Here is a 12,674-nt window from a genome sequence, read left to right on the forward strand (position 1 = left end):
CAGGCAGAGAGAGAGAGGAAGGGAAGCAGGCTCCCCACCGAGCAGAGAGCCCGACGCAGGGCTCGATCCCAGGACCCCGAGATCATGACCCGAGCCGAAGGCAAAGGCTTCAACCCACTGAGCCACCCAGGCGCCCCCCCCCCCTTTTTTTTAAGCCTGAAGTTGCTTTAAAATGCTTCATTCAGTGCTTTCTCTTTAAGTAGCCTTCCTCACCAGTGCCATTTGTTAGCTTATAATTGCTAAGGTCTTCTGTTTTACTTCTGTCTTATTTCCATTAAATGTTGATTCGTGTTTTAGCACCTCATTATTATAATATTGGCTATGTCTTCTATTCTTTAGAAGAATCTAAAATTCCAGCAAATCATGAAATGTTTCTAAGCAACCAGCTACTTGACATTATTTAGGTAAAACATGTTAATGAAAGAGCTTTGCTCCATTTAACCAGAAATTTGTTATTGCGTAAACCTGGGTGTTATCCATCCAGTCAGTATTCAGTAGGACTGAAGGTTTCACTGATCTCTAAGAAGAATAATAGGAGTTGAATCTGTGGGAATACTTAGAGGTTTTTGTTTGTTTTTGAGATCAGCTAAAGAAGATCTTTTCTAAATGTTTATTAGTCTTGTAGGTAGGTTATAAACTAGATTTTCACCAGCATTATTTCTAATTTTATTTGAAATAATTACAGAGTCACAGGAAGTTGCAAAGATAGTACAAGTTGCAAAGACAGTACAAGAGGAGATGCTTTGTAGCCTTCACTAGTTTCTCCCCTTAATTATATCTTAATTATGGCATAATATCAAAACAAGGGATATGACTTGATTACAATGTGTGTATAGCTCTGTGTCATTTTATCATGTGGATAGATTTGTGTAACCACCACCACAATCAAGATACATGACTCTTCACCACCATAAAGAACTGTCTTAATAGCTGTCCCCACCCCCAACTATCCCTAATGCCCTAGCAACCACTAATGTGAGGATTTTGCTTTGTTTATACCCCCCTCTTCAACCTCCAGGCCTGACCTGATTTAGGAAAGACTGATTGCGTAATAGTAACATGCCTGTCATTGGCATCCCAGTTATCAAGACAACTGTATTATAATATCATGGGATTAGACTTCGAAAAATACCCAATTCATACTCCTTTTCTACAGGGAACAAGTCTTTATCTACACACCAAAAAAATGAACGTAAAGTTTTAATAGTACCTACCTTAAAATAAAGCATAGTGGTAAGCGATACCAGAAAAAAAAAAAGATAGCAGCAACATGTTGGTATTGAGAGTCTGTCAGAACACAGGCTATTTCAGTGTTGTCAGCACCACCCTAAAATAAAAGAAGAAAATCAGGAATTCCAATTTTTTCTTATTAAGATTGTTCCTAAAGCAATGGTCATTTTTTAAATGTTTTGTATTTTCCATTTTAACATGTATTGTTTGCTCAATTTATCCTTATGTGTCTGGCAGTCAACAAAATTTAAAAACCTAGAATATTCAGATGAGCTCTGAGTATACTTTTTAAGTACATTATTTTAAAAATTAAGTTCTGATACTGATTATAAGTAATTGCTAAAGAAGTTGATTTAAATTTTTTTTTTTAATTTTAAATTTAGTTCCTATTTACTGGCCCATAATTTTCTTTGTAATTTGGGAAATTGTAAAGAACCAGAGACCTTGGTCTTTAAACCTTCTCGTTTTATTTACAAAGAGACCAACTAAGTTAAGCTACACATGGTCATGCAACTAGTTATTTAGCAGTTACTTGGTCTTGAATAACTCAAATCTTATTTTCAGTGTGGTACCTTATCTATTCCATTAGACTGTCCATGGAGAAATTTTAAGTGGCTAGTCATTTAATATAGAGTAGATCACTCTTTAGTGATAAAAGTCAGTGATTTTTTTTAAATATTTGAATTATAATCTAGCCAATAGTTTAAATCATAACTTGAGAATAGATTGAAATCTTGATATAAAATCAGTCCATAAAAATCTGAAAATGTAAAGTGAATTCCATTTCTCAAAGACAGTTTTTTGGTATCAATAAGCTATATTATTTGTCAGTTTTTCAGTTTCAGTTTGTGTTCATATTTTTAGGTAACCTTCTGAAATGGTAAATTATCCCAATTTTGTCTTTAGGTACTTTATTGCCTAATGATCTTGCTATAATAGTTTTTGGGGCTTTTTTTGGTTTTTTGTTTTTTTAAGAATTCTTTATGTTGCTATAGTCTGTACTGATTAATTTTGATTTTTTGGTTTCCAACTCTAGGAGTCTCTACCACCCGTCCAGTTTGACTGGAGTAGCAGTGGCCTTACTAACCCTTTAGATGGTACGTCTCTCCGTAGAGCCTCTAGCACCAGAGCTAGAGTTAAGAAAGCTACAAAGTTCAGACAAACTTCTCTCTGCTGATTTCCTTTTTTGTTTGAACATAACTTCTTATTCTTATCTTTGGAAATTCAGGCTTTCTTTCTGAATAGTAATTGCTCAAAAAAACAGCTGTTACTATTATTAACAGTAATAATGTCCATAAGTAGGTAGCAGTAGCTAGGTAAAATTTTAATTTATCTTAAGTCAAAAAAAAAGCGTCTTTATTTTTTACAATTATCTAAGTAGTTGAAATGATATTTTAGGTAGGACCAGTTTACTTGAAATTTGTTTCTGTAGTTTTAATTTATGGAATTTTCTTGGATGCAAAGTCTTGTGGCTAGAGGCTGCTTAAAAAAAAGCACAAAGCACAATTATATAACCAAAAACAATGTGCAAATAGATCCATATTTACTGACTAAAAGTAGTTTTCAGATTTAATAATATTTTATAGTGCACTTATTATGCAAATAGAAAATGAATGATTTTCATTATCCTTTTCTAAAACTTATCTCAAAATACTAGTAGGTAGTTCCAGAAATAATTGGTTTCTCTCATGGCTTTAAGAGAAAATCCTGAAAAAGGAATAACATCCTAGTAATGTGGGTCTTTAAAATAAATGACACAAAATGGTAGTTTTCCAGTGCATTGACACCACAGATTTTAATTGGACCCTAAAATACAATTATTCTTACTCCTTATACTTCATAAGTTATTTGAGCCATTGTCTAAAACACCTGTCATTCTATCAGCTTTGCCTTAGATGAGGGGTCCTAGGACTTCTGAAAAGCATCCAATTGAATAACAGTGCTGAAGGAAAGCCTGGATGCACCTTTTGCTGTTGTCTGGTGTCTCAAATATTCAGTCAAATCATCATGCTTTTTATTAACAAACTTCTTTAAAACTGTATACTATTTCTGATTACTGTTTCAGAGTTAAAGGGGAACAGTACAGCTTGAGGTTGCACATCAGGGTAGGGCAGTTATGACAGTCCTTACAAATGTTACTTTAATTTAAACAAAGTTAACGTATTGGTGCGTGTCCTGAAACTGACAACTTTGTCACTTTTTAAAAATCATTAATTCAAAACCAACATTACTAACATGGAAGATTGATTTGGGCATGTACAGTAATTTACTGTTGGGCTGAGATTAAAGTATTGTTTCCCTTTAACGGGTACACTTTCCCCTTGGTCTTTATGGTATGGCTTTGAGTTTTGATTGAAAGAACTGAACTCCTAACTAAAACCTTACTAAGTGTTAAATTTTTTACTTTGTACATGAGAAAATGTACATTGAATTATTAAATTGTTACTTTAGAAATGTCCTTAGTAATGAAAAACTAATACTGTACACATTGTTTTAATGTTGATTTTAAAATATGTAATGACTACTAATTATAACCTGCATGTTCAAGTGTGTGTCTTACCCCTTTTTACACATAACCCCTCCTCCCTTGGCTTACCTTCTGTGTGGCTGCCTACCAACACGGTCACTGAATTTCAAGCTAGTGGAGGTTCCACTCTTCTGAACCTTGATTTCTTTGGGCCCGTGGATGACAGTAGCTCTAGCAGCAGCACCACAATCCCAGGTCAGCAGAGTGTTAAAACCACAATTCTGGTTTAATTACTAAAAGCATGACCACATCACTTGACTTTCCTATAAACAAGGAAACAAGTAGTTGTATTCTCTGTATCTTTCTAATACTTTTCCTTTATCTATCTATTGTTATTTTCTAGTATCTGACTATAACAAATGACTTCTGTGAAATGTGTTTTAAGGAAAGCTTTCTCAGTGTACCAGTCAGAGCTGAAAGTAGTTTCTAGGAATAAAGTAGCCCTAATGTCCTTAGACAGTTAAAGGCAGGGTTTTGTTTGGGGGCGGGTGGGGGGAGGGTTCCTGTAAATGGAAAATGTGATATTTTATATGCTTATTTTTGAAAGCATATTCTATAAAGCCATTTGAAAAAAATACAGGTTTAGAGATACAAGAATATTTTAGTATACAAAGATGATTTACATTGTAGTGCCTGTGGTAATAGAACCTCTAAAATTCTAGCATTCAGTTAGTTGTTTATTAATGCTAAGTGTATAATTAGGTTCCAAAATGTTAAGAGTCTAGCACTTAGTTCTATATAGATCCCACATAGAACTTATGTAGTTTTTATGTAGCTCTTAAATAGAAAGTATTGTTAGTTTTCCATGGAGAAAAAAGAAATGTTACAGAAGTTACTAGAAAATAATTGCTATGAGATATTAAAAGCTAGAAATTAAAACTTACTGGAGTGCCTGTTAATGTTCAGCCCTGCGAAATTCAGTTTATTGACCAAAGGACTAATGTACTTTGTCATTTTTTTAACTGAATAAAAGATTAAAATATAATGGCATTTTTATGTTTACATTTTATTTGATATGATTTTAATGAATCCCTGTCATCCCTCCTTGTGATCTGGTAATCATGACCATTGATCACCAGACAGCTGTTGGGGTGCTATATAGATGCTGCTACCCAGAATGCGTAGCAAGGATCCGTTTAGCCCCACTAGCAGCCAGTTACACAGCCAGCCTTGTTCCCGAGAATTTGCTGGTTTTGTCTATTCCACTTGATACCCTACCACTCACTTCCAGCAGTTCAGGAGCCATGGTGGGAAATGGGGGAGACCAAGAGAGTCAGATAAGGGTGAGCGTGGAACCCAGCACATCCTTCTCTAAAATCTGGTCATGGAAATCTGTTCCTACTCTAAGGAAGTTCCAAGGCCTTTAGGTAGAATGACTGGATTTCTCAAATCTAAGCCCCTGAATCATTTTCATTACTTCCAGGATTTTGCAAGCATATGAAAAAAAAAAAAATCTATGTCTGGTTTTGACTTCAAAATGGTATTTTACTATTTACTCAAATTACCTTTAAATACATTTGAGCTATGAAATGACCAGGGTGAGCCTAATTAGCTACTTTTAATTCTTAATTGGGGGAAAAGACAACAAAAGTTTATGTATCAGTTTCCTTATTACCTTATTCCCAAGAATGAATTACCAAACTCCATTTTTAATTTGCTCTCAGATTTGTTTTGTCATGAACTGTACTATAATTTACATGAGTTCACTACTTTTGGATACCTAAAACCTGGTTTAAATTTAATTCTTGATTACATTTCAAACTCAGTTAAGATCACAAAGAAGTACAGAAATTACATGATAACTAGACTCAGTATACACAGCTTCAAGAAGAACAAGTGGTTTCAAAAACTTAGAGCTATAATGGAAGTGAAATTAGCCTGCTCAAATGCAGTCCTCATTACTTTGAAACCTTTAAGTATTTTTGTTCCATATTTTCATTAATACGCTCTAGCTGCTGTATATAAACTTGATTACTATAAATTTGCTTTGGCTTCTTTTTATTGCTATTGGGTTTTGTTAAAACTTAGCATCAACCTACAGGTATCAACACCTTTCTCAGTATTCCATTTTACCACTTGCTTGCACTTTTTCTGACTTGTTTCTGGGAAAGTCATTTTGTCTTAGCTTGCGGTTATTTAATTATTTTGTGTGTGAGACTTAGGAGGTTGGCATAGAACTTGGTTGGCTAGCTTTAGTTATGTAACTAAACTATGCCTCATTAAGGTTCTGTAAAAAACAAAAACAAGCAGACTCTTCCATTAAAAAAAAAATTACTCTCCAATTATTAGTGTAGACTAAGCAGTTATTTTTTGAAAAATATAAAATATAGTCATGGTACTTTCCTGGGTTTTTTGTTTTGGTTTGGTTTGACTTGGTTTTTTTGTGATGGTGGTGGTTTTGTTTAGGGCAAGGGGGGCTCGGGTTTTTTGTTTTTTTTTCTCCCTTTTTTTTTTTATCTCCCACTTTATTCTTTGACAGCCAAGTGGCCAGTATTTTACAAACCCGACCAAATTTTTACTACCACTTTTCTGTTGGCAGTCAGAATACAGTTGTTTATTCTGCACTATATATTAGACATCAGCTTAAATTTTGTGGTTACTTGGAATCTAACCTTTCACAGTGGAGGAAGGAGGTACTTTGGGTTCATTTGGTCCCCTACAGGTATCTACAATTTTTTTAGGTTTTAATTGAAACTCACATCCTTACAGAGATACAAAGAAAGGGCCTCATTAAGTAATTTTTGAAACTGTACCTTAATGAAATATTAAGAACTTGGGAGAGTCAACAAACATTTTCTATAGCCTTCCTCCCTTGTTGGACATGATAACTGTGGAAGCTGCTTTTGCTTGTTTGATTTCTGTAAACATCTGAGATCTGTGTTTACATCTGCCACTCATCTGCAAAGCTGGTTAATAGAAGGCAGTTCGTGATTTTTTTTCTTAACCTTAAAATATCTTAAAAGGAGGAAAATTAATAACACTAGTATTTACACTTATATATAATTTTCTCTGCCGATTTTCAGAATTTTAGAAATAAGTAAAAATTGATGAAACTAATAAGACATTCTTCTCTTATAATCTGCATTTCTGCTATAATCTGAAACTACTAAACTTTTTACCTCAGATAATTTGCTGGTACCATAGAGAGTAGGGGATTTTTTTTTTTTTAATCTGAGTCTCTATTATCCAAAGTTGAGCTTGAGTTGAAAATATTTATTGTTCTTTTCATTGTTTTTGTAGTCAGTTAATATAAATCTATATTCTTTGGAAATATAAAAATGTATATTTAGTGAAGTCAAATCTAAGAGACTCAGCTTCATTTTGAATTCCTTAAAACCAGGTCGAATATGAAACCAAAGAAATATAATTAACCCTTGAGACAGTTTTCATTTTGTCTAAAAGTAGTGCTTTTATTAGTTTTTCTGGGAATATTTTACCCTCCCTACTTCTGACCTGAAGAAAGAACAATGTGGTACATAATTTATCTTTAGTAATAATTTGACACTTTGAGTAATATTTTATGTCCTCGGGTGGTCAGAATATATTTAACCAAGTCATTTACTGTATTTGAGACTTTAGACTAGCTCCTAAATCTTTCAGTATGGAAAAAAGTATAATGGAGGTAAAATTGTTAGAGAGGTGTAGAGGGGGAGAAAATTCCAAAAATGAAGTTAATCAGTCCATTTAAACATTGAGGTACCTGTAACAAATCATGTGCACTTTCTATAAAACATTGATAACTTTTATATCACTAACTAATCCAAAATTGAGTTTTCTACAGCAGATAGAAATTGTAGAAGTATTTGCATGATATCTACTACATAAATGTTAGATGAATTAAGGCTGTATTTAATACCTAAGTGAGATTTTAAAAGTATTTTCCTACTTTATAAAAATTCTGAAAGTTGGAATCTATAATTTAAAAAATAAATGCAACATTAGTCTAAAGACGTTGTGCTCATAAAAGACTCAGATGTTTACAGAATGAGTGCCTTTTGCATCTTGGATCGTGGCTGACTGAGTAATAACGCACTGCAGCTTGCCCTCACTGACTGTCGTTTTATACTATAAGGTGTGGATCCAGAGTTGTATGAGTTAACAACTTCTAAGCTGGAAATCTCCACCTCAAGCCTCAAAGTGACTGATGCATTTGCAAGACTCATGTCCACAGTAGAGAAGACAAGCACATCTACCAGGTAAACAGCTAGTGTTCATTATACCCTAAATTTTGAATTTAAGAAAGCAATAAGTTGACGGTATTTCAGTATATTGTATTAAAATGCACTTTCTATTTATCAGTAGGTGATGCCTAATTCCAAAAAACAGTTATCAAATTATGTTTAATTATGGACTTTATTAGAGCAGAGCTATTTCATAAGAAGCTGGAAAGGGCTGCAGATGTGTTTTTTTCTTTTTACCCCCCTCCCTCGGCCAAACTTTGTTGAGAAGAATTCTGATTAAGTATTGAGATCTTAAGCCATTTTAGAAACTGTCCCTCTTTCCCTTCATAACCACTGAGATGATGATCACTTTCACACTCCCAGTCACTTAGGCTAAACTTTTTACCCCGGACCTAAGCTGGAGTAGGTGAGGCAATGGCTACTCTTATTTTCTGCATTTTTGCTGATGTGCAGCACCTCTGATTTGGGATGTGAAGCCTTACTTAAGCCAAGCTTTCCGGGAGGCCCTTCAGGGACATGGCCTTTAGAAAAGCAGTGTTGGAACCAAACGGAAGGAATGTCACTTGGGCCCTGTGCTCAGGATTCAGGAAACCTTTAGTTTAACGTAGTTTAGCACCGAAGAGTAAGCCATTGCTTAGACACGTTAGCCATAAGAATAGGCCAGTTCCTCAGAAGAGGTAATCATTGTGAACCCGGAGACCACGACTGTTGGAGCAAATACTGGTTGATAGGAGCACCAGCTTCGCTGTTCCAAATGCGCTGTTCATCAGCATTTTCAAGTGGAAATATTTACCTGCTAGTGGCCCACTTTGGCAGAAGTATTATAGCCCTTACTCCTCAACAAATAAACTGTCAGATTCAGATTTATCTTTTGAAGCAGTTCTTCTGGAGAAAAACAGCCATTTAAAAAAAAAAACAACTTTTTTCCTTATAAATAATAAATGCTTACCAGGCTTAAAACTGTAGTTTGAATTATCCATTGCCTTTCAAACTGTGTTGTGTGCTTAAATATCCATTCATTCAACAGATATATATTATTAATAATATTTATAATTATAAAAGAGGCATTGTTATGTATTTTATAATTGTGGATACTCTTAACTTCTCCCTAGAATAATTTACAGAGTGCACACACCACAGATTCTCTTATTCTCATTGTTCCCATGTCTTTGGGATAAAGCCTCCTCTTAAGTGAACCTATTTGTAAATGAATCCTCTGTGGATCCTTTTTGCTCACTTTATAATTTTTTCCTCTCCCCCCAAATCATATTTTCAAATTGAAATTCTCAAATTTCTCGTCCATTTTTTCTATATGTTAGCCAAAAGCTACTGCACATTTGACTTAAAAAAAAAATTACTGATGCCTTTATTGTTTGGGCTTTTTTCCCCTGTCATTTTTAGGGCAGCCTTCTCTAAGGACAGTACTACTGTTTCATTACCCTTTTCCTTCTGCAGTGTCACTGAATGAACTATGGTAGTGTTTCCAAAGTCCCATGTTGAGAATTCAGTCTTTGTGCCATTAGGAGGAGCTCTATACCACATTGTTAGCTTGCTTGCTCTCCTAACTGGAACTCATCCTTGAAACATCCCATGTATACCCGGGAACTTGAACAACTCCTGTCACTTTAAGAAATTATTTTCATTGTTTCCCTTATTCTGTACTACTACAGAATGAACTAGAACCATTGTGTGTATCCTAAGGTGAGTGTTACAACTGCACCGAATTGCTCTCTAATATCTGTCCAACTTCGTGTTTAAAACATAACAAATTGGGGGGGGGGGGCGGAAATGAGTTGCCAACTCATTTCAGTTATTTGATAATGGTAAGAAATGCAAATTTTCACAAGCCTTTACAATTACTGTAAAATGTACCCATGAATGATTCTCAGTTGCACAGGTAAGAGAAAGGCAGATGGCAGGCATCGTTTCAGAAAATGTCAATGTCTTTTTTTTTTTTTTTTACATCGTTCTGTTTTTTGTTTTGAATGGAATAAACTACAGAAAGTAAAGCTCAGCAAAATCTTCTTGACTACTGACAACACACAGAAGGTAGAGTGATGTAGGGTACTACAAGGTTAAGAAACCAAGGTGTAAGTAGAGGAAGTTGACGGGTAACAGCATACTCTTTTCCAAGTGCCTTTGCTGCATATGTAGGAAGACGTGCATGAGCTCATCTCTTTCCGTACACAGCCTGTTAAAAGTAACTTCTCACTTTTTAAAGAAATGCACATTCTTAGTTTTAAAATAGTTCCTCCTTCTTGCTTTACCTTTTCTAGTATAGAGAAAAATAACTTCCTTAATCAGTGGGTGACCACCTAGTTAGTAGTGGTAGATCTCTAACTCAAGTTTATACAAGCCTAACGACTAGTTGCCAAAATAGATACATATTTTTTTCTTTTTTTTTAACCTTTTAATTTTGACCTTTGACCTTTTAATTGGCTAACATACATAGTCCACATAACGTAAAATCCACCCTTCTCAAGTGTGCAGTTCGGTGATTTTTAGTACATTCATAGCATTGCACAACCATTACCACTAATTCCAGAACATTTTTATCACCCTCAGTGGAAACTCCATACTCATTAATTAGCAGTTACTCCCTTTTCTGTCAGTTTTCCCAGGCATCCTGACATCTACTAATCTGCCTTCTGTCTCTAGGAATTTGTCTGTTCTGGCTATTTCCTGTAAATGGAATCATCTATGTGACCTTTTGTCCCTGGCTTCTTTCTCTTAGTGTGTTTTCAAGTTTGGCCATGATATTGTGTGTATCAGTATTTTTCATTCCTTTTTACAGCTGCATAATATTCCTTTGTGTGATTATACCACGTTTTACTTACCCATTAGTCAGTTGATGGATACTTGGGTTGTATTCACTTTTTGACTATTACGACTAATGCTGCTATGAGCATTCATGTACAGGTTCTTATGTGGACAAATGCTTTCCATTTTCTTGGGAATGAAACTACCAGGTCCTATGGTAACAATGTTGAACTTTTTGAGCAACTGCTGAACTGTTTTTCAAAGTAGTGCCACCATTTTACATTCTTTACATTATTTACATTACACTATTTACATTTACATTATATATTTATATTTACATTATTTACATCCATTTTACATTCATACATATTCATTATATATTCTTACATATGTCATGGATTCTTGTTTCTCCACATTCTCACTGAGGCTTGTTTTGTCTGACTTTCTGGTTACAGCCATCCCAGAAACCATTGCCTACTTCATGGTCAGGAAGATTTGCACCTAGGTTTTTTTCTTGATAGTTCTATAGCTTCAACTCTTACATTTAGGTCTTTGATCCATTGATTTAATATTTGAATTTAATATTTGAATGTTCTGAGATAGGGGTCCAGCTTCATTCTTTTACATGTCAATATCCCACACTATTTGAAAAGACTTTCTTCCCCATCAGTGGTCGTGGCACCCTTACTGAAAATCAACTTTCCATTAATATATGGGTTTGTTTCTGGACTCTCAGTTGTATTCCACTGACAAAAAGGATAAATCCTGGCTAGCAAGAATATAAATCAGAATTAGATCACTGCTTTTGGATTTGAGAAAAGTTCATGATACAACTTTTTATTTTCAAATCCTCCTCTAGAACACATCAATGCACAGTGACTATAGATAAATACACAGACTATCGGCTCTGTAAACTATTATTTCAATTTACTATTGCCTCTAAGTAGTGCCTCTGAAACAAGACCATTAAGTAGAAAGTCCAGAGTAATCTTTACTAACCATTTCTTGGGTAAAAGTTTCTACCTTGTTCTCCTTCCCCATATTCCAACTGCATTTCACAAATGAGAAAGTTCCTTTAGGTGCAGTTTTTATTTTTTACTGCATTTTTTTTTTTTTTAAGATTTATTAGAGAGAGTACAAGTCGGTGGGGAGGGACAGACAGACTCTCTGCTGAGCAGGGAGCCTGACACAGGGCTCCATCCCAGGACCCCAGGATCATGACCTGAGCCAAAGGCAGATGCTTAACTGAGCCACACAGGTGCCCCTATTTGTTACTGTTTTTTTGTTTCTTTTTAATTCAATAACCAACATACAGTACATTCATTAGTTTTTGATATAATGTTCGATGATTCATTAGTTGCATATAATATCCAGTGCTCATCACATCACGTTCCCTCCTTAGTGCCCATCACCCAGTTACCCCATCCCCCTACCCGCCGCCCCTTCCACAGCCCTGTGTTTTTCCTGGAGTCAGGAGTCTCTCTGTTACTGTTTTTTTTTGTGTTTTTTTTTTTTTAAGATTTTATTTATTTATTTGACAGAGATCACAAGCAGGCAGAGAGGAAGGCAGAGAGAGAAAGGGAAGCAGGCTCCCAGCTGAGCAGAGAGCCCGATGCGGGGCTCGATCCCAGGACCCTGGGATCATGACCTGAGCCGAAGGCAGAGGCTTTAACCCACTGAGCCACCCAGGCACCCCTTTGTTACTGTTTTTAATTAACTTTCTGTCATTACAGAAGCAGTAAGATATATTATGGAAAGTTAGAAAATACAAAAATTAAAACTTAGTTTCACATTCTTACCTCTCAGATCAGTGTAACTCCTTTCAGATCACTTTCCATGCAAATACATACATATGTGTCTTGTTTTAACCAAAAATGAGATTTTATAGTCCATACAAAATTCAACTTACCTCTGCAGCCTGTGATCTCCATCTGTCAACTTCAGTGCACTTTTAGTCCATCTTATACCAAAGCTAT

General features: G+C 35.1%; 1 protein-coding gene across 5 annotated transcripts in view; it reads left to right on the forward strand.

Annotated features, from left to right (window-relative positions):
- AFTPH (aftiphilin) overlaps positions 1-12,674 on the forward strand; it is a 66,353-nt gene that overhangs the window by 50,581 nt on the left and 3,098 nt on the right. For 2 of the 5 annotated variants that reach the window (XM_080813021.1, XM_080813022.1), the window contains 3 exons: positions 2,267-2,327; positions 3,869-3,952; positions 7,830-7,953. In XM_080813021.1, the coding sequence (XP_080669147.1) occupies positions 2,267-2,327; positions 3,869-3,952; positions 7,830-7,953 (269 nt within the window). The remainder of the gene's footprint in view (positions 1-2,266; positions 2,328-3,868; positions 3,953-7,829; positions 7,954-12,674) is intronic. The other 3 variants (XR_013967382.1, XR_013967383.1, XM_080813023.1) reach the window with 2 other exon arrangements.

Source organism: Martes martes, assembly GCF_963455335.1.
Source record: "Martes martes genome assembly, chromosome: 9".
Classification (NCBI taxonomy): domain Eukaryota; kingdom Metazoa; phylum Chordata; class Mammalia; order Carnivora; family Mustelidae; genus Martes; species Martes martes.